At 35.7% G+C, this 22428-nt stretch overlaps 2 protein-coding genes across 3 annotated transcripts; one reads left to right on the top strand and one right to left on the bottom strand.

Annotated features, from left to right (window-relative positions):
• Window positions 1-1459: 1459 nt before the first annotated feature.
• On the bottom strand, window positions 1460-20541 carry LOC123319375 (organic cation transporter protein-like). 2 transcript variants are annotated; one of them, XM_044906293.1, is made up of 4 exons: window positions 20471-20541; window positions 16415-16526; window positions 11034-11476; window positions 1460-2589 (listed from the first exon to the last, which is right to left on the bottom strand). In XM_044906293.1, the coding sequence occupies exons 1-4, from the start codon at window positions 20523-20525 to the stop codon at window positions 1550-1552; spliced, it is 1650 nt and encodes a 549-aa protein (XP_044762228.1). In that variant the 5' UTR covers window positions 20526-20541; the 3' UTR covers window positions 1460-1549. The 2 variants fall into 2 exon arrangements, with proteins under 2 accessions (XP_044762228.1, XP_044762229.1); XM_044906294.1 differs by lacking the exon at window positions 16415-16526 and having other exon boundaries at window positions 20471-20527.
• LOC123319376 (craniofacial development protein 2-like) lies at window positions 5932-7691 on the top strand. The gene is made up of 2 exons (XM_044906295.1): window positions 5932-7494; window positions 7544-7691. The coding sequence occupies exons 1-2, from the start codon at window positions 6323-6325 to the stop codon at window positions 7578-7580; spliced, it is 1209 nt and encodes a 402-aa protein (XP_044762230.1). The 5' UTR covers window positions 5932-6322; the 3' UTR covers window positions 7581-7691.
• Window positions 20542-22428: the final 1887 nt, after the last annotated feature.

Raw genomic sequence — 22428 nt, 5'->3', positions numbered from 1 at the left:
TAACCATTACGTGTCTAATACGATATTTGGGATGTGCCTGTTCTGTATGCAAATTATATCCACATTTTGTGACTATCATGTTTCTGCTCCATGATTTCCACGTAACATATTTGTAACTTTGTTCTATATTTGCCATGTATCCAGGGTCTTTGGCAAATAGTTTGATTTACATATTGGCCTGTAGTTTTCTATAATGCATCTATCTCCGCTCTTGAAAACAGGGGTTATATAACTTGTCTAATAGTTTTCTCAGCGTCTTCCATAATAGACGGACAGAAATGGACTCCTTCCAACATTTTCAATAATTATCGTCATATTTCAAACGAAATCATAAACAAATCCTGGCGAGTGTGTAGTAGCCCCTTCATTTCCTCTGATTCCCGATGACCAGGAATCCAGGATATAAAGAAACCTTGTTATAAGAATCCTAAGTTATAATAACGAATTAGGCAAGAGCCATTTTCGTTTAGTTCATCTTCAGCACTCCCATAGCCTCTTAGAATCGATGATATGATAGCTCAATGTCTTAATCGCAGCCTGAATGTCAGAATCTATCGCTATATCTTATTTCTGGTTCTTTCTAGATGAATTTCAGAACATCTTTCGATCGTAAGCATTATGTCTGAAAGACATAACGTTAGTGAGTCCCCGTAGTGTTTTGAGAACAACCTGCATACCATTTAATTGATTGTATTCTTTTTGGAAGCTGGGATTTAGGGCTGCCTTTCTTTTCTTCTTCAGTCTTCTTTTCTACATATAATCGTGTTTGAAAGTTCCTGGTGAGATATATTTGGACAGAAATAACCAAGATTTCTCATTCCTAAATGTTTTACTGCCAGTACCTTTACCTTTCCTGAATAGTCTCAGTATGGCCTCATGGGCTAATCTATCTATCTATCATAAAATGAAGAAATGTGAGATCCGTAATGATCTCCAATGCCCTTAGTTGGGCACGTTCTCATATAGCTGCACTGGCACAAACAATGACTAGCCCTTTGTATTCCGTCGAAGGCTCTCCTCGTACTCCTTTTGACTTGGTACCAGATATATTGCTCCATAAGTTAATGTCTCACAATCATGACGTAAATCCATCGCAGTATTTTTGGTTTCCATCCCCAAGTCCTACCAGACAAATTTCTGCACGCCATCAAGTCCTTTGTTACTTTGCTAACAGTAGACCTCAATGTATGGTTGTTCCACAGATGCATACTATCTTGGGTTATTCCCATGTCCATTTAGAGAGAAGGATCTCATAGTTTGAAGTTTCCTTTTTTCCAGGTAAATGGGATAACAGTGGTGCTGGTTACTGACCAGCTCGATAATGATCAAATAACATGAAATGGTCTCGAATTTTGCCATCTATGTGTATCTAAGTCTTTCCACCAAGAATGTCTTCGAAAGGAAAATAAAATAAAATAAAAGAATTTATTTATTTTATTTCAATAGAAAAAGTACAACCGCAGTAACATCATTTCTAGATGAAACATGCAGTGGTAATTGTGAGTACAAAAAGGAAATATTACGTTGAAAAAAATGATCACCATAAATATTATGTAATATTGAGAGGTTCAAGTTGTTCAATTACAATAGGACTAGATTTCTTCTTGCTTTCACGGGTCTGGCTCAGGCAGTTAGTGAAGCATGTATCACCATTTCCAAATTTTTCGCCTTCTTCTATTGTTGACGGCATGATTGTTCCAAGTGTCTCTGGTAGGTATAAAGTCAAGTAACCGGAAAAAATCGTTATCACCCCGAAAATCATGCATGGTACTTTAGGATCAAAAGAATCTAGTAGGAGGATGATAGGGGTTATGGTTCCTGAAATTCTGGCACACATACTTGCGAAACCAACAGCGGAGTTTCTTGTCATGGTAGGAAATAGTTCAGCCGAGTGAATGTATATCACGGAATAGGAACAAGCTATGAGACATTTTCCCGAATATACGAAGACATTCGAAGCAATACTACCCATTGTCAAACTGACCGATAATACACAACAAAATCCACTTATGATCATATTGAAAGCAATCAAAAATCTTCTTCCCAGTTTACTCAGGAAGAATATAACTACGACATATCCTGGAAGTTCTAAAGCTCCCATCAGGAAGATAACCATGAATGGATTTCCTTTCATGCTCTCGTTACCAAGAGATAAACCATAATACACTAAAGAATTACTGAACCAACAAAAACCAACAATGAGTATCCTTTTCCTCATTATCGGCATTTTGAATAAATCCAACAAACTGGCATCTTTTCTTTTAGTTTCCGATTCACTCCTAGGAATTATTTTGTCTATTTTCAATTTTTTTGTACTTCCATTGAACTTCAATGCTTTTTCTATGATTTCTAGGCTTTCCTGATAGCGTCCTTTAACCCAGAGCCATCTTGGTGATTCGTCCAAGAGCCACCAATGTAAAATCAAAGGTAATGCGTGCATGCCGTAGCTAATCTGCAGAAATTGCCTGTCTTTTATTATATATCCCCAGAATGCAACCAATATTATCCCACAAGCAAAAACTGCTTGATATCCCACACCAACTGCAGCGCGTTTGTTCGGACCAACTAATTCCATTGTCAATACGAAACCTGAAAAAATATCAAAGTAATTCATGCATAAAATTTCTGGGGTCTTTATAAATTATCGCAACATCGTAGTTGGCTTCGAATTATTCTATCACACTCCTCAATTAAGGGTTTCAAACTTAAGATATGAGAGAAAGTCGCCATTATGTTAGTTGAAGCAATTAATATTACAAAAATGCCGAAAGTGATTGAACAAAAGAGATGACAGGGTTTGTGGAAGTGCTCTTTAGAATTCAGGACCGCTCATTCAAATAGTAGGTACCTAGCCCTGGTATTCTAATATCCACCTACAATATGCATATCAGACGGTAGCGAATATATATTCAATGTAGATAAGTGAATTTATATAATGTTTCATGTGAATCTAAACTACTAAAATTTTAGCTGAATGTTTGTTTTCACAAATCAGAAAGATAGTGAATTAAAAAGATGACAAAGAATTTAATTCTTTCTATTAGGAGACCGAAAATGTGTTGGCATTTGAGAATTTTATTTAAAGGTGAACGAATGCGAAAAATTTCTAACAACAGGACTTTCGATGAATGTCATCGTAGAATGACTTCCAGAAAATTAATTATTCTGTTTTTCATTCGACTTGTCCTATACATTGTATATGTCTTAAGGGGTCAATAAATATATAATTATTATTATTATATCGAAGTATTAAAAATAAACAGCCATAAATACGAGCCAGTTGTCCTGTTAATTGTTGATTCATATGGAATTTTTGTTTAAAGGTGTTAAAGGTTTCTCTTGCCTTGAAACTTTTTTCAATTATTTTGACTTCCATTGATGCAAGATGATTTTTGTTGAGGAATTAAACATTGTTGTAATTAACCGTTAATTCCTTCGTGAGATACCCATTCCCTACCACTGCATCAGATGCATTTCATCTTTGGGTTGATTTTTTCAAATTATACAACTGATGTAACGTCATCAACTTTTAGCCAATACCTAATTAACATTAACTCTCCTCAAGCTACGCATATGTGTGAATAATTGAATAACAAAAATAAATATATTTTTCTACAAGCGTGCGCGTTCAACCTTTTTCCCGCACGCATTCCAAGTTGCAAAGAGTCACTTTCCCAAAGAGTGCGGGAAAAACGCCTGCTATTTCTTTCCCGCACGCATTTGCGTGCGGGAATGGATTAGCAGGGGTTTTTCCCGCACGCAAATATTATAGAGTAAATTAAATTCTATCATCTTTCTATGGACAGAACGTCAACGATGAGAAACCCTTAGTAACGACATGCAGAATAACGTCTGTCATTATATATGAATTAATCAAATGAGATATGATCTGTTTCGTAAAATGGATACATTTATATATTTCAAGCGCTTGTAGAAAAAATATTGTTCCTAACTCTTGCGGAAAGTGTCTTGCCCGCACTCAACTGCTTACCCGAACTCTGCTTCGCATCGTTCGGGCAACGGCAGTTTCGTGTGGGCAAGTATCACTTTCCGCACTTGATAGGAAAATAACTATTAAATACTGATCACTTGTATTTTCCATGCAAATAACTAGATTTGGTATGCCGTTAATCAGTTTGTATAAACGTCAATTATGTTCGTCACATATTTATTTTTCGACTTGATATTTTCCGAAGTGATTCGACATTGTGATAAAATATATAATTACTTTTACGTAGAACGGACAACATAGCGCTGAATTAAGACCCAAAAATGTGTAATGAATCCGAATTTTCTGAGAAAATTAGAATTCATTTCAGTGCATTCCTTTCATTTCACATTTCCGCCTTCAAAAATATTTAATTCTCAAATCTTCAATGCATTCATTCCGATAAGCAGAGTAAATGTAAAAAACCGTCTATCTGTGTTTAACGTTGTTTTTCTTGCATGCCGTTGAAGATTTCGACGTTTTTCTGATGTTGATATGCGATAAACCGGAGCTGACTACGTTTTTTACTCTTGTCGCATTCTGGAATTTTCAGATTTTTAACGTGTGGGGGATTTGCCTATAAAAGCAGATATTCCCCCGCGACGGTCTCTTTTCTCTTCTCTCTGCGATTCTTCTTTGATTACCTGTGTTTACGACGAGCCGTTCAACGAATTAAGAGTAAATTTTGTGTTGCGAGGGTAAGTACTTTTGGCAATTAATTTTTATTTTTCGTTTTCCGCGAGTGCCTTGAAATAAAGGAGGTAGGTCCCCGTTCAGTTTCTTTATTAGACCTACACCGGATATTTCTTTGACACTGCTGTACTGTATCGCTTTCTGTTATATTTTGCCATATTTTACCCTGTTTCGCGAGTCTGACTTTTCCTTCGCTATCACTCATGGTGCGTAAGCCCGAGGGGTAGTGAAGAGGAAGTCCCGTCAACCCCCCTGTTCGCGTTCCCGTGTCATAAGTGTTGAAATAGAAATCTATTCTTTTCTATCAGTCATGGAGCGTAAGCCCTTGGGGTAGAGAATAAGAGATACCGCTCGTCGTCAGTGAAATCCCGTAGTTGCGCTCAAAATAGACCTTTTCTTCGCTATCAGTCATGGAGCGTAGCCCTTGGGGTAGTGAATAAAAGTCTCGAGTAGATCCGCCCTGGTTGTGTTTCTTTCGTTTCTGGAGAAATACAATTAATTACATCCCGATACCGTATAGCGTCATTTCACTTCGCGAGGTCATCCTTAGTATCCATTTCGTCAGTTCTGGTTGGCGCATTTTATTGAACAACCTTTGATTTTTTCACTGTACCAGGTATAAACTTTATAAAGTGCTCGTGATCGGGTCGAATTTCCAGAATGTATGTTTGCTGATCGATTCGCTCATATTTCATACCTACACATATTTCCGTTGTTTATATAATCAGTTTCCGAAGGTGTGAATAAACTGGTACATAATTTAATTTTGACTACTTCGTTATCGCTACCACCCTAGATAACAGCGAATTCTGTCTCCGACTAGAAGCTACTTTGGTAGGTTTGCTATTCTTCCTAGTGAAAAGAATAGCTGGCGCTCGAGATAAGTTTTCTCCGAGGAAACCACGTTACAAATGTTTTAACAAGCGTTATAACCCCACATTTTTCTTACTATACAGAGTGGAATCTGTCAAATTTCCATGGCCATCCCAGTGCTAAAATAAAATTTAATGGAGTATACTCATTTAAGTTAAATTCATTAGCGTTACTTTCCTTCACGTTATTTCAAAATAATTTCACTTTTCATGACAAGTCATTTCCATTTTCCTCCGGAGGGAAAAATGTTGCTCTGCCAACTTTTCCGTCCGCCGGTGAGAAATGATAAATTAAAATAAATTTAAGATGACAACAGCAGACTGCAACCTTGTCTAAATAACTCAATTATAACGATTGCAAATATAAATCTAAAACCCGCCTAAGCCTGTCCCAAGCCAGGTTGAGAAAGGGTGAGGGGGAGGAGTAACAACCTCGTTAAAAAACCAGGGTTCATCTGGCCCGGATGATAGCACCCTGTAAGGGCTCCTTGTCTAGGGTACAGATGAAGACCACAACAGCGAAGAAGGCGGAGAATACGGAGTTCAGAACGGCGGATACGGTGGAAGTGGCAATCCTGCTTTTGGATGAAATAAAAGCTAAAGGACAGAAACCTTGAAAAAACAATTCTCTGGTCCTCCAGGTTGGGGGTTGGGACGTCAGGTTGGTTACCTGTCACCCGTTAAACCTTAATATACTAAAAAGCCTAATACAAGCCTCGGAAATTCGGATGGGATACACGGTAAACGACTTAAGCTACGGAAAAGGATAATGAATATGGGCACCTGGAACGTGCAGGGTATATCGGGCAAGATGGAGGAAGTAATACTGGAGGTAACTAGACTGAGGGTGGATATTGTCGTCTTGACGGAGACAAAAAAGAAGGGAGTTGGAGTGGAAACAGCGGGGAATTATATTCATGTACATACTGGAGTTGAAAGGCACCAAAGGGCAAAACGGGGAGTTTCGGTTCTGATACATAAAAGATACCAAGGAAATATCACCTCTTATGAAGCAGTTGATGAGAACATAATAAAGGTTAACATGAACTTGAAAAATCGGCCTTGTACTTTGCTTGGAGTCTACGGCATATCCAATGACGAACTATATGCTGTTAAGGATGAATTCTTTGAAAAATTGAACGATGAAATAACAAAAATCGGGAACAATCGAGAGATAATAATTATGGGAGATCTAAACGGAAAAACTGGCCGGAAAAGAGATAATAAAGTAGTGGGACCCTATGGGGAAACAAGTCGAAATGATAATGGAGAGAGACTTATTGAACTCTGTGAGAGTCATGGGCTGAAAATAACGAACGGATTCTACAAACACAAAGAAATACATACCTACACATGGGTGCAGACAACTCGTAATTTAAGATCTATAATTGACTATGTTATAGTAAAACAGAGTACGGCCCTGCAGATAAATGATGTACGAGTTTACACAGGCGTTACATGCGGTTCAGACCATTATTTGGTGAAAAGTAGAATTCTCTTTCCATTTGGGCCATTGAAAAATACTAGGGGGGATAACGAAGAGCAGGCAGAAAAGGTTGTTTGTGTGAAATATAACTTGAACAGCCTAACACATGAGAGTACGATAACACTGTATCAGAATAGATTGGACGAGAAACTGACAGATGAGCTCCGAGAGCAGGGTGTAGAGGAGGTATATGGGAATATCGTGGATAGCATCAAAAAAGCTGCTGAAGAAGCGCTTGGACTACAGAAGCCGAAAGAGAGTAATAAGCTCTGGTGGACGGAAGAAGTTGAAAACATAATCAAAGAGAAAAAAAAAGCCTATTTATTATGGCTAAGTTCCAAAAAACAGGAAGATAGGGACGAATATATGAGCATAAAGAGGACAACCAGACGGGCAGTAACAACAGCCAAAAGAGAGATGTGGGACCGTAAATGCCAGGAAATCAACAGCTGTATCGGGGGAAGAAGATGTTCAGAGTCATGGAAATTTATAAACCAACTAAAAACCAATGAAAGAACACGAACAAATATCGAATCAATAACACTGAAACAATGGAAGGAACACTATGAAAACCTACTTACGGAAAAAAGAGATGAGTACAACAGACTCTCACCCTCGGGGGTAGTCATTGACGGAGAGCATATAGTGGTGGAGAACGAATTCGTAAAGAGATGCATTAAAAAGTTAAAAAATGGACGATCTCCTGGCCCGGAAGGAATACCGGCAGAGCTTATAAAAAACGGTTCAGAGAAGTTATTCGAAGCACTTACATGGTGTATAAATCAGTATTTGAATGGTGCTGAGATACCCAAGGAATGGAAGAACGCATACATTACATCTATTCACAAAAAAGGAAATAAATTGGATTGTGCAAACTATAGGGGCATAGCCGTAACTAGCACGCTGTGTCGCCTATATGGAAGAATTATTAGGGATCTCATTGAGACCGAATATGAGGCGCTGGAGGAGGAAGAGCAATCAGGCTTTAGAGCTGGAAGATCCTGTAATGACAACATATTTTGCCTAAAACAAGTAATAGAGAAGAAATCGGCAATGAATCAGGAAACCCACCTTATGTTCATTGATCTACACAAAGCATATGACACCGTTCCAATAAATAAACTATGGAAAGTATTGCAAGAAACAAATTTAAACCATACACTTATTGAAGCTTTAAAAAACATGTACAATGGAACAACATCACAAATAAAAGTGGGGAATAAATTATCAGAGAAGTTTGCTGTCAATAAAGGACTGCGTCAGGGTTGTTGCGTGTCGCCTACTTTATTCAAGATTTATATTGCCAAAGCCCTAAATCAATGGAAGCGTAAGTGCAAAGGCATGGGAATTGATCTTGGGGAGATATGCCTATATACTCTGCAATTTGCAGATGATCAGGTCATCATAGCCAACGATAAAGATGACATAGAGTATATGGTCAGAAAATTACAAGAAGAGTACCAACGATGGGGCTTAGAAATTAATATCCAGAAGACGAAATACCTTCCTATAGGAACTAACCTTTCGCATGTCCAACTAGAAAATGACGAGGCAATTGAAGCATGTGACGAATATTCCTATCTAGGAGTTATTTTCGATACTACAGGAAAAGACGATAACGAAATAAAGAAGAGAATAACTCAGGCTAGAAAAACGATAGGATGCCTCAATGGAATATTTTGGTCTCAAAAAATAGGTAAACAACGAAAATACAACATATATGAAACAATCATCAAAAGCGGACTTTTGTATGGAGCCGAGACTTGGCGAATAACAGAGAGGAACAGAAGGAAACTTGAAGCGGTGGAGATGGATGTATTCAGAAGATCCTTAGGAATATCTCGTAGAGACAGAGTTAGGAATGAAGAGGTTAAACTGCGAATGGGAATAGAAGGATCGTTAACAACGGAAATTGAGAGAAACCAGCTGATATGGTACGGGCACGTCCAGAGAATGCCGAACACAAGACTACCTAAGAGAGTGATGGGGTGGATACCGATGGGACGAAGGAAAAGGGGGAGACCAAGAAAGACATGGAAAGAGGGTGTATCGAGGGCTATGAGCGAGAGAAGCCTTACAGAAGATCAATGCAGTGACCGAAGGACGTGGAAATTGGGCATCGGACAACGTCGCAAGACGTTCTAAAACCGAATTATATATATAAATATAAATCTAAATCTAATTGAGCGAAGCCCCCTCCGACCTTTCTCTAGTCGACGCTCCTGACCAGCTCCGGTAGCCACGTATAGTACCCCGATTCTGCGGTGCGCTAATTGACCGAAGCAGCAGCCCCACTCTCGGTGTCTTTTCAGAAGCGAAAATTACATATTACACATTTTCTTATTGATTATCTCTGTTCACTTTATTGAATCGACTTCTCAATGTTCTCACTTAGATTGTTGTAAAACTTCTTTTAACTCTTTTTAGTTTTCTCATTCAATTCTCGTGCTAAATTGTTCTACTCAAAAGGTAATGTACACTGAGTCTCCTCAAAGTTATTAATTTAACCATTTTCATGTTCTGAATGAAATGTGCCCACGTGTGAATTATTTCAGAATCTTCAAACAGGTTTATAATTCTTACTAGTACTGCTCAATTAATAAGTCAAATCGAGTCAAATCATTCATTTGTCTGCTCAGAACTATGTACTTTATTGTACTTTATAATTTACATAGATTTTCAGACCTATCTAGATCTTCTTACATGAAAATGGGTATGTAGAACCAGGATTAAATTACTCAATTACTTTAACTGTTGTCGAGTTTCAGATGAATGAATCCTCATGTTCTCCAGGGTGGACCCTGGATTTAGTAGTTTTCCTTCAGAACACGATGTGAACATCTCACTTATGGTTCAACGATCAATGGTAAACCATGATACAAGTTGATACGTTCTCGTCCCTGGCTCCACCCTGGGAGGCCTGCTCTGGTAATCGTGCACACTCAATTGGTATGATCTAATCATTTTAACTTGTACTCTCATGACATTCTCACGTTTATTCATCTTGCTCGATATACTTGTTAGTTCTCAGCCTTCTGCACCTCTCGAAACCAACGATTAGTGGTTATCTCAGTACTCTCGTTTTGCACTTCTCATCATTTATCAATTGTATCATTGTATCTTCTGTTTTACTGATGGACGTTCTTATCGTGCTTGCTTGTAAGTAGTCCGTGTCTGTAAATGTTGTATTCAATGATAAATTTTAGCTCCCTTCAAGACCATCGTAATGTATATTAATTATACTATTCTTGCCTTCTCAGATTAATTATGATTGTTCTTCTCATTTTATTAATTAATTGTGATCTTCTCATTTCATTGTAATATTCTAGCACTTTTCAGATTAATTAATTTTTGCTTTTCACATTTTAACTTGTACGATTCATGCACTGCTCCTACTTACTTCATAATTATTGGTCAACTCACATTTAATGTATTTATCTCTCCTTGTTGATCAGACTTAGACAATGTAGTTTCACCTCTTCTGGCCTATTCACTGCTACAACTCGGTCTTCTCATAAAAATTCATCATTCTAACTTTCTGTTTTTCTGCTGGAATTAAGAGGCTCTCGCACAATCAATTTTCATGGATTGCTCTGTCACTATAAACGCTGTGTTAATTTTGAATTAATTAAACTTGTCCAAGTCTGACCTCTACTCTTTTTTGACAAAATCATAACAACCTCGATATTGAACAAATTCAAAGGTTGATATCCAGATCAGTATGAATTACAGAATATTTGAAGAAAAAATGACATTTTTCATTTGGGGCAGAAGTGACTTTTCGTGGCTCGTCCTCAATTACAAACACAGGCTCGCCATGAAAAATACTACTTCTCCTCTTCGTGAAATAATATACATTCTATGATTAGGTACTTTAAAATAGCTACAACGGTCCTGCGGCTCAAAATCTGTTTCCTCTCAACAGTGTTTCTATTATACGGAGTCGGTATCTTCTGATTAGGATTCAAAACACCCACGAACCGCCACTGCTCACCTGTCGTGGTTCCAGGTACAGATGTCATGCCCAAAATAAATCTCAGGAATAAAAACAGATAATATTGCGTGGTGAATGCTACACAAACACCTGATACAAAGCAAATTGACGCTGCCCAGCAGAAGACGGGTTTTCTTCCAATTCTATCTGCCAGATTATTGAGAATTATGCAGCCAATTAATATTCCAAACATGAATATTGACTGGGAAACAGATCCCATCCATCTTCTATCACAGACGAAATTCCATTCTATTGCTCTCGAAGAAGGGTGATATGTGGTATTATACACCCAAGAGTGGCATTTAATGGTTAGACTTGTTGTTGGATCTATCATATAACATGACTCAAATGCACCGTCAGTTTTCAGTGGTATATATTTGGCCAAGTGAGTATAGTTTAGGAAAGCCATCGTTTTGTTCACGTCCAAGTTTGGGATCTCACATCTGAAAGAAAGGTACACAAATTATATCGGAATTTTATTCTTCAGTTTCTACCAGCAAAGAACTCTATCGTTTTGGTCCCTCAGAAACATGCCAGTGATGAATAGGAAACCAAGAGGTATATGTAAACAATTTCAGGTTTTCAATTTTTCCAAACTGCATATTCGTGAAATTCATGTCAGTTTATTCGACAATGAAATAAAAGACTCTTGTAGAATGAGGAGTTAATCAATAACGTAGCTTCATTCCAACTTGCAAATGACCTCTATCGTGCTTTGTAGAAGGTTCTTACGCTGAAAAATTTGAAAAAGTTGCCTGCATGGAAAACAGGGAAAATCAAGATAACTAAACGAAAAATGTATGTTGGAGTTTTCCACGGACAAGTGATTGTCACTAACTGGCTGTTTACAGTTGACGAATCAACAACACGCCATTCAATTGATTGATCTCTGGAATAATTGATTCAACATTCTCAAAGTTTGGCATTTTGGTTATATCAGTCAATAAATTTTTGTGAGCCTGAGTGATTAGTTATTATTAGACATATTTCTCATAAAGTGAATTACAATTGTGCCTTGCACTTTTTTATTCACTTTAAATTCTGGTGAGATGTTGAGTTTGGAAGCTAGATAACAGACTAACAGCGGGTTTCACAAAACTTTAATTGTCCAATCTACGATTTGACAGTCACTTACTCAAACAAAATCACTGATATCTTTCCATTACTGACTATATTGAAGGAGTAGCAATTGAGAATAATTGAATGGATGTGTGAACATGATAATTTGATGCGAGAGTGATATTCTGAATGATCATGACTGAATTATCGATTGAGGACAATCAAGCGTTGATTCCCCGATCAAGCTTTATGAAATCCGGTGTTAATGTACTCTTTCAGTTGAGCTGCAACACCAGTTAATGTTACCATCAACGCAATGAATGATTTCCTTTGTTCAAAACTGCAATGCATCATTGCCATCCGATGAATACAAAGATTGTTAGAGCTAATCAGATGCCATTGTTGTTGTGGATGACAACTTGGAAATCTCTGATATTGTTTTAGCGAAACAATCAGCTGCAGTAAGTGTATGAAACTCATAGGTAAATATTCCTATACAAACTCGACTTTCATAACAATTTGGCTACCGAATTGGCATGATCCGAAATTATCTAGGAACCCCTCGAAAAGTTTCCGGAGAGAAAAAGGGCGAAAAGAAATGTCAAAAGCTGGAATAATCGAAAACATATGCGGGGAGAATATTTTTTATCTTTCACCTTTCTAATTCGATCAAAAATTTTAATTTGGTTGTTCCACAAGCTCTATGACAAACTTTGACAGAAGGTAGCTATGCTTCTTTTGAACATTTTTTTCCTATGAAAGTAGGTCCGATTCGTTTTCGTTTAGGAGTTACAAGTATTTGAAAATTTTTTTTTTCATGTTTTCATAGTAGGCGGACAGAAAATATCGGTTTTTTAATTATTCATTTGACACTTGTTCCACTAAGGATGGTATCAACAATAAACATAATGAACATGTATGGGCACTTCAGAATCCATATAGCAGTAGACAAAGACAATTTCAGCAACGTTTCAGAGTAAATGTTTGGGGTGGGATTTTCAAAAATGATTTGATGCCAGTACATGTTTTAAATGATCGTTTGAATGCAGATTTGTATAAAAAATTTTTGGACCACAATCTTTTCGAATTCATTGATGACTTAGAGCTCAACATTGTTCGAAATAATATGTGGTATCAGCACGATGGTGCACTACCAAATAGAGGGAGGCAAGTAGTCAGTTGACTGAATAAATGGATAGATCAAGAAGGACCAATACATGGCCACTTCGTTCGCCTGATCTAAATCCCTTAGATTTTTATTTATGGGGACATAAGAAGCAGCTTGTTTATCATGTTGAAATCCAATCTCATCAACAATTACTTGATAGAATTCAAGATCCAGCGGACCAAATACGAAACGACCCAAATCTGATCCGCCGAGTAACGGCATATTTAGTTCGTCAATGTGAAGCTTGCATTCAAGCCGAAGGTGGACAATTCGAACAATTTTTATAGTCTCAAAATTTCCATTTATTATTATAGTTTGAACATAAAAATATAATTTTTCAAATGCAAACAATTACTTAAGAAAAAACTAGGAAATTCTACTTGGAGAAAATAAGCGTTCCAAATGTTATACATCAATCGACAGATATTTTCGCTTTGATTTGGCTTTGACGTTGACTAAATTGATAAAAATGTGCAAAATGAATGACAATTGTGTAAGAATGGCATGGCTTCTAGACTTAGGCAGCACAAAAACCAAATGAAGCAAACTACCTAAGAACATCGAAATCCCAATTTTCATATTCTGGAATTTTTCGTGAAATTATAACATTAACTTCAGAAATAAGCTGATTGAAACCGAAAATTTCAAAACCTTTGTCTGAAAGAATTATCACTATTATAATTATACTTCAAAAAGCAAATGATTAGAAAAAATTACCCGGTAGATTAACTAGAGTATGCATTATAATTACAATTAGATTTAAATATTGCGCAAAACGTTATGAACCATGAGACTACGAGAATTTTACGAGACTCGCAAAAGACGCGAGACGAGAATCGAGACGAGACTTCAGTAAAGACTCGTCTCGTTGGTCTCGTGAGCATCACTAAAATATGTCTATTGAGACATAACTTATTGAGAGGTGTACTTTTGGTAAATGTGAATATTTCCTATCTGTTGTTGATAATGGCCCATCCTTTCCTTTATGTTAATGATTCTCTTTTTTTGCTAGATTTTTTCACCTGGAAATGGGTATGTAGCACCAGAATTAAATTTTCTCAAGTCTTTCTCATTGATAATGAATACTGATTTATTGCCTTCTCATGCTCATTTCTTTCATTTGAATCAGTGTATTTCATTTTTCCAGACAACTCTGATGTTCACCTCTTACATACATCTATCTAACCAATTACTGTTGTCGAGTTTCAGATTAATGAATCCTCAGCCTGAATGTTCTTCAGGCTGGACCCGGGATATAGTAGCTTTCCTTCAGAAAACAGTGAAAACTTCTCAAATGTGCTCAATGGTAAGTCATGATACTGGTTGATAGTCTCTCGTCCTTGGCTCCACCTTGGAAAGCCTGATCTGGTAATCGTGCCCACTCAATTGGTATGATCGACTCATTGTAATTTGTACTCTCATTGATTCATTCTTATATTCATTCATAATGCTCGATATACATGTTAGTTTTCAGCCTTCTGCACTTCTCGAAACCAACGATTAGTGGATTACCTCATTAGTACTCTGGATGTGTACCTCTCATAATTTATTAATTGTATTTCAATTTTTCTGATGGATGATATTACTTGTAAGCAGTCCGTCTCTGTGAATGTTGTGTTCATTGATAGATTTCTGCACTCTTGAAGACCAACATTGTATATTAATTATAATATTCTTGCTCTTTTCAGATCAATTATTCTTGCTCTTCTCATCTAATTATAATATTCTTGCCCTTCTCATATTAATTATAATATTCTAGCGCTTCTCAGATTAATTATTCTTGCTCTTCTCATCTGACTTATAATATTCATGCTCAGCTCATATTTAAATTATAATTGTTGGTCAGCTCACATACAATGTATTGATCTCTCATTGATGACAAGGATTAGACAATTCAGTTTCACCTCTTGGCCTGTTTCACTATTACAGTTCAGTCTTCTCATTAAAATTCATAATTCCATCTGTTTTTCTGACAGAATAAATAAGAGGCTCTCGCAATCAATTTTCATTGATTGCTCTGTCCCTGTGAACGTTGTGTTAATTTTGAATTTATTGAACTCCTCGAAGTCTAAGTCTGTCCTCATGTGACTTCTCATTTGAACTATACTTGATTATCTCTGCTTTTAGTTGAATAATGTCTCTGTGAGTCTATAGATGTTGTTAATTTTTTTATTACTGTATTAGCTTCATGCAGGTGACTTATTAATTTTATGATTGTGAACGATATACAATAAATGTTTATATACTATCTTCAACTCAATTATCTTGTCATACAGTCCACTTACTCTTTTTTTACAAAATCATAACACCAGATTTTGAACATTTATTGATTATTATGCACGAAAACGAAAAGAAAATAACTTTTTTTGGTATAAAGTTTGCTTTTGTGATAGTTATAGTATTAACAGTCATTCTTCATTTTTTTATAATTTTTGATAATTCAAAGAGACCGTCCGATGGGAGTGGGGTGTTTACGTTTACAAGGTGCCGCTAGAGGGCACTCGAGTCATAAACAATGATCAGGTGTTGTTTACTAGCCCAGACAAACTTCAAATATCGTCAAGAAAGTGTAAATATGATGCTGATGCATTTTGTTTTATATGTGGTCAATTTATTATAATTCGTGACGTGAAATACGAATTAAAGAAATCTCACGTTCTCTCTGGAGCCTATGAATCATATTTCGACTTTCCTGTTTGGAATCAAGACAAGCCATGGGCTCCACATGTTGCTTGCAGTTTTTGTAAATGCTATCGTTGAATCAGTCTCCTAAACACAGAAACAAACTTTTTCATGCCATATATTTTTTTTTCGTCTAATTAGGATCTAAACTATCGAAATTTTATGCTTTGCAGTCAAAGTCAAATTTGGTGTTGACCCGTGTTATTAATTGTTATTACTTTTCGATCTGATTTTTCATAGTGAGCTTTATTGATTTTCTGTTCATTATCTTTCTTGAATTATTTCAAATCCAAATATATCTTCACTAGCGTTCCACACAGAAATATTACGAGGGAGAAGCCGCGGGTTTCAAGCTAGTATTTTAATATATTCGGAAACGAATGATTAACATTTAGAATAACCAACTGTCCCCCACTATCCCCACTAAAAATGGAGAGCAATAAGTTAATACTTTGAATTTCTGCAGACAAACCTGTGTTCTGGTACTGCAGCTACAGTGAGCAATGAATACATCTGGATCCCAGATAATAATGCTGATGAAACCTGAAGAAGGTATTGCCATTTTTGGTATGGTCCAAAATCCCCTGCAAGATAAGTTGAGCAGATACAAAATTTCAAGAAACAAAATAATTTGGTGTTCATTATGCAGACCAAAAATAGCACGAAACGATTGCATGTTCCATATCCAATCAGTGTTCATAAAAATCAGTACACTCTTCGCGGATCTTATAGATTGTTTGTTCAGTTTTGATTTAATATGAATATAATAATAATACTAATAATTCTTTATTTCCAAAGGAAACGATACCCAAATATAGGAAATAAAAAAAATGTGATCTTGCAAACATTGTTCAGAAAAGGTTGCAGAATTTGATCAAGAATTCTGATTGAATATGATACAATATACTTAGTGAGTTTTGAGTATGAAACACCTCAATATGTTTGTGATGTACAATACCGAAGGATAAGCACTTAGTGAGTAGCATTTTAGTATTGTGCACGTGCTATTGTGCTATACAAAATTCATCCTCAGATTTGTCAATATTGCGAAATATTTAAGCAGGTTGACGGAAGACGGAATATATTTTGAGTGGCAATAGTGGGATATGTGGTGTAGGGACGACTTTATTAATAGTCTGAAACAAGCCGGCTCCTACCTTAAGCTATTCCCAAACCAGTCGAAAGCTCATACACAGGGTGTATATGAAACAGAAAGTAGAACTGGTCAAAACAAAACGTTTCACCAAAAATCACCTATACAAAACTTTCAGAATGAAGAAATTAAAAATTATTGCTGAAATAGATCCTTATATGGTCAAGATGAAGTGAAGAAAAATGAAATAAGTCCTATTTTTAAGCACCAAATTTTTTTCATTTTGATTAAATATATCACATCTTTAGACAAAGAGAAGATTATACTAATACAAAAAAGAAAAAAGGAGAATTAAAAAAAATTGAAAAGACGTGGAGCACATAAGAAACCAGAATGGAAAGTACGAATATGAAAGAAGATTCAGAACAAGTTACAGAGAACGAAATACTATGTATGAAGAAGGCTCCTCTTTCACATCAATATTTTTTTGGTGTTAAAACAGCTGAAACAGCGGTCCGAGAACAATATTTGCTTGTTAATTAATTAAATTAAGGTTCGTACTAGAAACCAAAAGGACAAAACGAATTTCAAGGACTTATCACAATTATTTGAAGATTCAGCTGTAAACTAATGTTTTATAAGGTGTCGAGGGTCATAATCTGGTCGGTTTATACGGGAGTCGAGTGAAAGCCACCAAGTTGGGCTGGCAAATTCCAATATAGGACGGACAAAAGTTTCTTACAGTAACTTGCAGATTTGTAGGCTATTGAAAGAGCGGAACAACGAATAGAAAAATTTTCGCGCCTTAAGGCAAAAATTGTTGTTGCACATTTTTGCGATATGACTAGACCATGATAGAGTAGAGGTAACTGTAACTCCAGTCACAATGATCATAAACATCCTTCAGAAGCTGGTTGCGTATTGTATTGTATTGCTTTATTTTCCTTAGAGACAATCTTACATATAGTTGTATAAGGAATAGTCAGAGGAAGAAAAACAGATAAAAAATCAAAAACTAAAACATACATTACAAGAACTCGATCATATTATTGTAGAGACATTTCCTTAGGAGATATTATTCTGCAGATTTTTTTAAACTTCGCAAAGAAGAATTTCAATTGCTTCAGGCAGCATATTATAAACCCGAAGTCCCGTGAAATAAGGTGCTTAATACTTGTTTGGTCAAACGTATGTGAAGCATTCTTTCATATTTTCTTCTTTTGTAGGTATAACTCATAAGTATATAAACTGAATATTGTTAAGATTTTATATTCCCTAAAGTACTGTGAGCAATACTGTATACTACTTATGCCTGCGATACTTCTTACTATGTAAGGCTTATTATAAATGATTTTCAAAATCCACAATTGCACAATTTCCAATTTGGATAAGTAGGATTTACCGACACCACTACACGCAAGCAAACCATATGATAGATGAGGCTGAACCAGTACCATATAAAGTGTTTTCAGTAGTCCGGTATCACAAAAACTTTGCAGTTTCGCTATTTATTTATTTATTTATTTATTCATAACAAGAACATATACAGGTAAATGCTATAATCATCGTAGTTCCTTAATTGTTCTATCTAGGTGAAAATTCTACCTCAGATGTTTATCTACAATCAATCACACCCAAATACTTCACCGAATCTCAAGCCCGCACGACAACTGATTGTCCAATTGAAGTGATGTGAACGAAGGACAGAATGTAGCAGAATTAGAAAATGGTACAAACACAGTCTTTGTGTAGTTCAGGGACAAATTTTTAGACCGAAAATATACCACAATCAACCTCAAGTCACGCTCCGCCAAAGGCTCTCAACTCCGCCTAAGTATCCTCCTCGATATCTGCTATATTGTTATATGAAAAAAAGCAAATTTCTCGAGAACAATAGAATTTCATAAGATATCGGTTTTTCTATATAGCAACGCAATGTATCGAGAAAATGACGAAAACGTACCGAGGTAATGAACTCACAATCACAGAACACACCCATCTTGACTTACTTTATTCTCACAATTTACCCAATATAAAGAACCCCAATAATTCCAAACTCCTAGCCGAAAAACTCCTTATGTTCACAACAACAGGAGGTTCAAACAAAGAATACCCTGCGCCAGTTACCTAAAGATTAAAATTTTTGGCTGCATTACATTTACACACTGTAAAACTGTATAACAAGAAGAGATTTAAAAAAATTACCCTGCGCTAGTGGCATATAGGCGAAGGACACCCCTTACATCTAGGGGTGAAAATCCAACATCATCAAAGTAATGTCGAACTTATCACTAGTCAAAATTAGGCAATATTTCAGGTATCTCTCTCCATTTGCTGCTTAGATTATAATACTAATCAATCTAAACTCCCGAACCTTTTAATCATTTACTTGGGAAAATTCTAGAATACAATACATCGATGTTTGTGAACAATCATTCAGAAAGATAAAAAAATATTTCTCCAATTCCAGCAATATACAATCCAAACTTTACCATAATTATTCAAACAGTTGATAGTATTGAAGGAGTTGGTGCAGTATTCCAAAAAAATTGATCAATTAACCCAGTGGCATAAATTGAGAATGTTTTAGATATCAGGGAAGCAATTTTGCATTGAATTAGCTAGTAGCTTTCAGGAAGTGAATTTATGGTTCTTTCCGACCATAAACCTCTTGAAAATTCAAAGGTGAATTCCAGAACCGATAAAGAAGGAGTTTCATCAGTTTTCTATCTATCCCAATGGAACTAAAGTCAGAATCAAGAAGCAGAAATCCGGACTTGAACATTTGAAAATAATAATTGATCAATTGCAAACTGGCTTGAGGAATGATATAAATGATCAGATGAAAATGAACATTACTTATAAAAATAATATTACCCAGAAAGAAGTAAATTTCCTCAAGAATCATCAAATCAACATATCTGAAAATTCCATGCATATATGGATCTGTATGATGGTCATTCAAATTTTCAGACCAAATATTGGAAATTTCAGAACTTTTCGAAATATAGCTGACATTCTCAACATAACAACTTTTTATGCTTGAAATTATATGATTTATCCTGATTAATGTTCAAAATACCTACAGGGTTATGAATTGGTATAACAAAGCAGTGTGCTTCGAAATATTCTCATTCTTCAGTTTTCAATAATATTCACGATTTCAGAAACACGCAATTTGAATAAGTATAGAGAAAACAATAATTAGAATGGCTGTGGACTATGATATTTTTTGTTCGGAACCATTAAGTAGGGAAAGCAAAGAAAAATTAAAAGCTCACTACTGCGATTTTCCAATCATTTACAAAGACTATGTACAACTCTATGGAAAATTAATAATAAATTATGGATTAGTCTATACTCACCTTAGGTCAATAAAGCTTTCCATCATTAAAAACTCATGGATATATATGTTATTTCAAAAGACTCACTCACCTAATCTAAACATTAAACTTTCTAAGACATCCGGCTGCTTCGTCTGGTCTGTCATGGTGATATGTACAACAAAGGATATATTTCACGTTGCAATAAGTCTAGTGCAATTTGCATGGCAATCATACCAGCGCGAATGAATTCAATGTTTGCTAATAGCGTTGATAGGTTATACTGAAATGATAAGCTTTCACAGTTTGCTACTTGGAGAAGAGGTTTTTTTGAACTAGTCTGTGCAGATCATCGAACGAAGTAGCAAAAAATTTTTGTTCGTTAAAACTGCTGAATTTTTTCCGCTAGTTTCTCAATTCCTTTGGAGAAAAGACATGAACGTATGAGCATGCTTCTCAAAATTTTGGGAATATTAAACATTCGGAAAACAGACACCATTCCGCATTAGCCATATTTATACCATTTTTATCCTTCAATATGCTCATACAACCTAATTTACTCGTTTATCAAAATAATTGTACCTCTTCAAGTGTAACTTACCGTATCACCAAGATAATGACTTCATCGCTAAGAGTTCAATATATGAGCAGAATGTATTGGAAAATCTAAAAATTGTTTCAGATTACTACCATAGTGGAATGAAACACTTTTCCGAAAATTCCTTTATTTAGTTGACGTCGGTTGGTATTTGGATTCATTTCCATTTCCGTTACAAGAACCATAAACCAAAATCATGTCTATTATTTCGTATGAGTAAACAATTGTGGCATGTCGTAATACACTTGTTACAGATTATCTATATGGACATTAAATTCCATGGAAAATTTTCTATTTGAAATATTTTTTTGTCGACCTATACCTAATCATCTAATTGAACATATTGGGTCCTTTCGTTTGCATAAAAAGTGTAGCACTTTTCTACACTTTAGTATTCGTTTGCTGATTGGATTTACACCTGATCTACACTGGTGTAAATCAAATCGAGTGTATAAAAGTGCTACACTTTTTATGCGAACGAAAGGACCATTTTATTACATACTTTTTTGAAACCGCAAATGAGTGCATTATTGGACGAAATTACTTTACTGTTTCATAGAAACAATCTTTTTATTAAAAAACCAGAGGTGTAAATATGAAGTAATTTTCTGTATCGAATGATTTTAGTATATGAACATAAAGGTGGATTTGGATTTTGATGGAAATATTTCAGAACTTAGGAACAGCTTTGCATGTTGCAGTTTTACTGCCTAGTTCAGAATATTTCCACTGTACTGGAGCACTGTACTACTCGAGCATAATTTCGATATTATTCTTTTTTGGAAATTCTCTCTTGGAAAACTGGAGGATTGCCAAAAAAAAATTGAAAACAACGGAATCATAACTCTTTATGGTAGAATCTGAAACGGATAACGAAGTTTTGGAAATGCAATGTACAGGGTGGGCAAAATTGGTGATACCTGAACTACAACTTTTTAACCCAACAAGATAGAGGAAAAAGAATGTACCATTCATGTCGTCTTTTTTCGAGAAACTAATAATGCCATCAACTGCATTCCTCTATCTTCTTTTGCTTTCGAGTCTACATAATACTCTTCATTTTGCATTCAACAAAGATACAAACTGTATTTTTCATAATATCTGAACGAATCTGAGGGCGATGTATGATGTATGATATATTTCTGAAACGGAAAAAAAATGGCGATTCTTTCTAGGTCATTTTAAACGACTGTTTCCATAAGAAAAAACACAACTTTATGTTGTAGCTCAGCAAATATACCTGTTGGAAAAAATCATAGTACGCCACTGGATTGCTATCAAAAAAGTGTCTGTGTTTTCATTTCAACATTTTAGCTCAAACAGGAACAAAGATAATGATCAAAGTTGGAATCGCCCAAATTTCAATTTTGGCCTATAACTCGAAAACAAAAGAAGATGCAGTTGATGGCATTATTAGTTTATCGAAAAAAGACGACATGAATATTACATTCATTTTTCTCTATCTCGTTGGG

Source organism: Coccinella septempunctata, chromosome 8 (genome assembly GCF_907165205.1).
Source record: "Coccinella septempunctata chromosome 8, icCocSept1.1, whole genome shotgun sequence".
NCBI classification, from domain to species: domain Eukaryota; kingdom Metazoa; phylum Arthropoda; class Insecta; order Coleoptera; family Coccinellidae; genus Coccinella; species Coccinella septempunctata.
The sequence above is the reverse complement of the archived record's forward strand: the minus strand, read 5'-3'. Positions and strand labels throughout refer to the sequence as shown.

Bases quoted from the DNA above. Each gene is read 5' to 3' on its own strand.
- LOC123319376 (XM_044906295.1), top strand. From the start codon at position 6,323: ATGAATATGGGCACCTGGAACGTGCAGGGTATATCGGGCAAGATGGAG. The intron at 7,495-7,543 runs CGGGGGAAGAAG...AACCAACTAAAA, and splicing joins CAGGAAATCAACAGCTGTAT to ACCAATGAAAGAACACGAAC.
- LOC123319375 (XM_044906293.1), bottom strand. From the start codon at position 20,525: ATGACAGACCAGACGAAGCAGCCGGATGTCTTAGAAAGTTTAATGTTT. The intron at 16,527-20,470 runs GTGAGTGAGTCT...CTTATCTTGCAG, and splicing joins AAGTTTAATGTTTAGATTAG to GGGATTTTGGACCATACCAA. The intron at 2,590-11,033 runs GTGAGCAGTGGC...ATATTTTTTCAG, and splicing joins TGTACCTGGAACCACGACAG to GTTTCGTATTGACAATGGAA.